Source organism: Gavialis gangeticus, unplaced genomic scaffold (assembly GCF_001723915.1).
Source record: "Gavialis gangeticus isolate Ggan-Ray unplaced genomic scaffold, GavGan_comp1, whole genome shotgun sequence".
Taxonomy (NCBI): Eukaryota; Metazoa; Chordata; order Crocodylia; family Gavialidae; genus Gavialis; species Gavialis gangeticus.
In genome coordinates this window covers 17,362,263-17,366,839 of record NW_017729011.1, presented here as the reverse complement: position 1 = coordinate 17,366,839, position 4,577 = coordinate 17,362,263, and the positions used below count along the sequence as shown (strand labels likewise).

The 4,577-nt window shown below is 43.6% G+C and overlaps 1 protein-coding gene across 1 annotated transcript in view; it reads left to right on the top strand.

Moving 5' to 3' along the window:
* The first annotated feature begins 2,087 nt into the window (after window positions 1-2,087).
* The window catches only part of RAPGEF1 (Rap guanine nucleotide exchange factor 1), an 80,721-nt gene continuing 78,231 nt past the window's right edge, over window positions 2,088-4,577 (top strand). The window contains exons 1-2 of the mRNA XM_019510300.1: window positions 2,088-2,099; window positions 2,898-3,110. Coding sequence (XP_019365845.1) covers window positions 2,088-2,099; window positions 2,898-3,110 — 225 coding nt within the window. The remainder of the gene's footprint in view (window positions 2,100-2,897; window positions 3,111-4,577) is intronic.

Genomic DNA, 4,577 nt, shown 5'->3' with positions numbered 1-4,577 from the left:
AGACTGAGCCATGCCTTCTGTTGGCACGTGTGTATGTGCAAAGGAGATACAACTGGTGCCTCTGCAAAAATAGAGAGCAAACGCATTCTTGCAACTGCCAGGAATTGCTATCAGCAGCAACATTGAGCACTCTGTGGGGCCTACAAGGTTTTAAAAGTTAAAAGCCCCCCTCATGGACGCAAAGCATTGACGCAAGTTGTTGCTAAGTCAGGATGCCAGCTGCTGTGAGTGATATTTCGGAGGAGGTCAATTGATGCGTGCCTGGTTTTGTCTGCGAGGGTCAATGATTTGTAGTCTTTCCCTCTTCTGTGGAATTCAACAGCAGCTGACAGCACATGGGAAACTTTTAAGAAATGTTCAAGTAGAGAATTAGTCTGCCAACCTGGTCTACAGTTAGAAATTTTTCCCTGTATCAGTCTTGGCATAAGGCTACATCCGGTTGTCCATTCATTTTTGTTTTAAGCAGGGGTTTACTTTTTCTGCTGCTAACTTGCTGAAGCTCTGACCTGTGAGTAACGTTTTGTTCATTTCCACAAGTGTGATGCCATAACATACTGACCTCAGACATAAGGAAATTAGTCAAAGTAGGTGATTTTGTTTTTTTAAAAGTATTCACTTTTTCAGGCAAACATTCCTATTAATAACTTTTTCTATCAGCTATTAGATTTTTAAGTTCTTTAATGCGTGTAGGAGTTTAAAACACCATGAATCTCATTTTAGAAAACAAAAGGTGCCAACAGCCATCCCTTTCTGTTAATAAGCTTAGTGCATGAGTCTCGGCTGAAGGGCACCGTCTTCTTACTGCCTTTTCTTGAAACCTGAACATGGATTTGATTCAATCAGTTGCATTTCTTGTGCTCACACTGCTGTGTATTGGCAGTTTTTTTTTCTTCTTTACTTCCAGTGTTGATCGAGCTTACTCGTATATGGAAAGAGAGAGAGGAAGTTGAAAGATGCCTCCTGTGCCATAAAATGGGTCCATGGAAGTGTTTAAAAAAATCTTCTATTTTAACTTTTCCTACCTACATTAGTATCCAGCACCCCAAAATGTCAGATTTGGCCTTCTAAGGATTAGGTGCTTGGTAACAGGGACTTGATTTTTGGAGGCACTGACCACTTGGTGAAATGAATGGGAGCTGGACGTGCTTACTGAGTTTGACAGTCCACTTTTATTCAAGTGCTTGCATCTGGATTTAAGTGCCTACAATAGCATCTTTGCTTTCATACTGCAGTAAATAAAGTTCAGCACCTGATTTTGGATCCTGTTTTTAAAAACCAAATCTGCATATTTTAGTACCAAAGTTTCCTTTTCATTCTTTATGCTGGCTTTTTTTTTCCTTGTGACTTTATTAGCTTGCAAAAAGAGGCATCGACTAACCAGGTTTACTGGGTGTGTTGCCTCCTCCACATTTGGTCATTAGCAGTTCCAGGCTCACCTATAATGCTTTGGTGACAAATGCTAGAGGAAGTAAGTGCGTGTGTGTGTGTGTGCGCGCGCGCGCGTGCATGCTACAGTCTGTTTCTGCTGTAAGATTTTGAGGTGTTGCTCTTGGTCTCAAGCTCAGTAAAAGCTTATTTTTATACAGCTGCCGCTATTTTCAGCCTGACAGTGGCCTTTCCACGCTTTGTGGAGCAAGACATTTGTGTTTGGACTAAATACTGATCGAAGGTAGCTGCTAGGAATGCAGTTTCTTCTCTTGCCCAGATGTAACCAGTGACCACAGAGCTTAAGGCCTGTAAAAACTTAACCTAAAGTATCTTTTTATTTGGTGTAGCTGCCCCTAGTGAAGGTGGCATGAAGAGGAGGGAGTTTGATGTGATTTACTCAGCAGGGCTAGTAATGAATTTAAGGAAGAAAGCGTGGGAGGCTCCTTCCCCCACATTGTGGTTAGCACTTGGTGAACGTGGAGTAGCGTTAGCGTGGCTTTGTGATATTTAGCTGCCGAGTGGTAGAGGCTGCTGAGTCAAATCTGCTTATTTGAAGTCGACCTGCAGCAGCGCCTACGTGGGAACCATCTCTCTCTTACTTGGGCAGTCCATTCCCAGCATGAGGGAAGGTTAAGGGGAGACGTTTGCTTCTACCAACAATGATCTTGAAGGCAAGTCCACTGCCTGCCAGTGCAGTTTTCTTGGTCACCATCTCACCTCTTAAAATGCATTTTGCTTAAAATACCCTCCAGCTTGCTCGCTGTTCGGCAGTTTTATTTAGCTTCAGAGCTGAACAGTAAAAAATATCCCAACAGCAAGTCTGTAAGGAACAGGACCGTAGACCTTTGGAAGTCTTTCTTTTTCAGATGCTCACAAAGCTCAAAAACACTTGATTTGCTTCCCCCAAACAGAAGTGTGTTCTTCCATGAGGATATTGCTTTACTCAGTTCTCTAATTAAACTTCTGTAAGAGTGACCGATATGGGAGCAGACTTGCCTTCTCATGGTCCTTTTTGAGCTGAGACCCAGTGTCAGCGTTGAAACAACTTGGGTCAGACTTGTCATACCAAAAGCACTAAAGACTTTGTTTCCTGGTGAGTTCAGTATCAGCCTGGCACTCAGGAGACCACAGCACTATTCCTGGCTCTGTCGTGAGCCTACTGGGTGATTGCAGGCAAGTCAGGTGGTTTCTCAGGCTCAGTTTCCCTGTCTGCCAAATAGGGATAATGATTTACCTCTTTGAGACCTACTGAGGAAAAGTACTATATAGGAAATAATTGGAGGCAATTGGTTCGTTAAATAATGGAAGAAGAGCAGCCCCATTGCTCATCTGTCTGCCTTTCACAATAGCTGTGTCTGGGTTGAGAAGGGGTGATGAGTGATGACTGGCTTTCACGTGTTCTGGTCCTGTCCCTACCCCGTACATTTACCAGGCCTACTCTGTGTTTCGGAGTCTGCCCCTGTAGATAGGTTGATAGTGCCACCAGCCTGCCCCAGGCAAATATACCCCCATCTCATAATTCATCTCTGTGCTTCTTTTCAGATTCTCAGCGCTCCCATCTCTCCTCATTCACCATGAAGCTGATAGACAAGTTTCATTCACCAAAAATAAAGCGGACACCGTCAAAGAAAGGCAAACAGGCTGAGCCGCCAGTGAAAACGCCAGAGAAGACCGTGAACAAAGTAAGCAGATGAGTGGCACGCTCTTGGCTGCAGTCTTGTCAGCTTCCTGCCTGCTTGGGTAGTCTGGATTGTCTTTTGAAACCGGCTTGGTTGGTAGTGTGCGTGGAGCTGTTTCCTCCAAAGAGATGTGCAAGGGCTCTTCAGAGATGTGTCCCAGAAGAACCCTCTCAGGGGATCATTTAGCTTAGGTTACAGGAAGCAGGATCAGTCAATGCATGTAACTTTTTCCTTTTTGAGAGCCTGAGTGCTCCTTCTATGAGCCTTTAAGTGACTCAGGATGGAATGTGGCATTTGGGCCTGACAACCCCTCCCCACACATACGCCCAAGGGTTATGCTTACAACTTCCAAATCTGTGCTTGGTTTTGGGGAACTGGTCCAAAGATGTGCTCAGTCTCTGGTGACCTCACCAGGGAGAGTCAAACAGAAGTATTCAAACAGCTGCTGACTTTCTGCACACCCTTCCTCAAGTCCAATCTTTTTTTTTTTTATTTATTTTTTATTTCAAGCCCTATGAGAATTTAGTTTGCTTCTCTTAAGACATAAACTTTTTGCCCCTGTATCTCCACCCCTCTTCTGACCTGATTAGGCAAACGGAAACACTTATCTCTAACAAGGCTTAGATTTCCAATTTGCAGCCAACAACTGAGGTTTCTTGTGGTAACCTGCAAACTCTCTTCTCCCTGTAGTTGATTTTAGGGATCAATCCAAAGTACCACAATAACCATACAAACTCAGGTAGTTTACTCCTAGTGAGGATGGCCGAATGGACTTGTGCAGTCTGAAAATAATATTAAGTAATTCTACCCTTTGTATTATGGCCTGTTGCTCAACTTGGAGGCCTCCTGGTAGCATGGTGTGGAAGACTGGCATTCAAATCCTAGCCTGGGTTTTGCAATGGAGACTATGTGCCTGTTTCTTAGGAAGACGGGTACTTTATACAGCTATAGAGCATTCACGTTGGCCCCAAAAAGGAGTCGTGCCCATCACTGTGGGGTTGAATTGTGAATGATAGAAAATTATAAGGATCTTCACACTCCTTGTGGGGTTGGAAAAGAACTTTCATTCAGAGAGCAAAGGAAAAAAACATGGGCTCCTGACTCTGACCTGTAAGTGGCCTTGTTGAGAGAGGTGAACCACCGAGAGGGCAGCTTCTTTACAGTTGTCCTCAAGAGCTGCCTTCCTGTGACGACTACTAAATGACATACAAGTGTGGCGGTGTAGAGCCCTGAACTTGTAAATCAACCCAAATCATAGATATTAAAGAAACCTCTAACACAGCAGTGCAGAAGAATCAAATCCAAATGCTGTTTTCTAAAGCAGACAAGGTTCTTTGGGTGAATCTGATATCTTTTATTACACCAACTTAAATAGTTGGAAAACAATTATTAAGCAAGCTTTTGGGTTCAAAAACCCTTTGTCAGGCTAAGGAAGTTTCAGCAGTTGGTGTGTGCTGTTCCTGTTTTTTA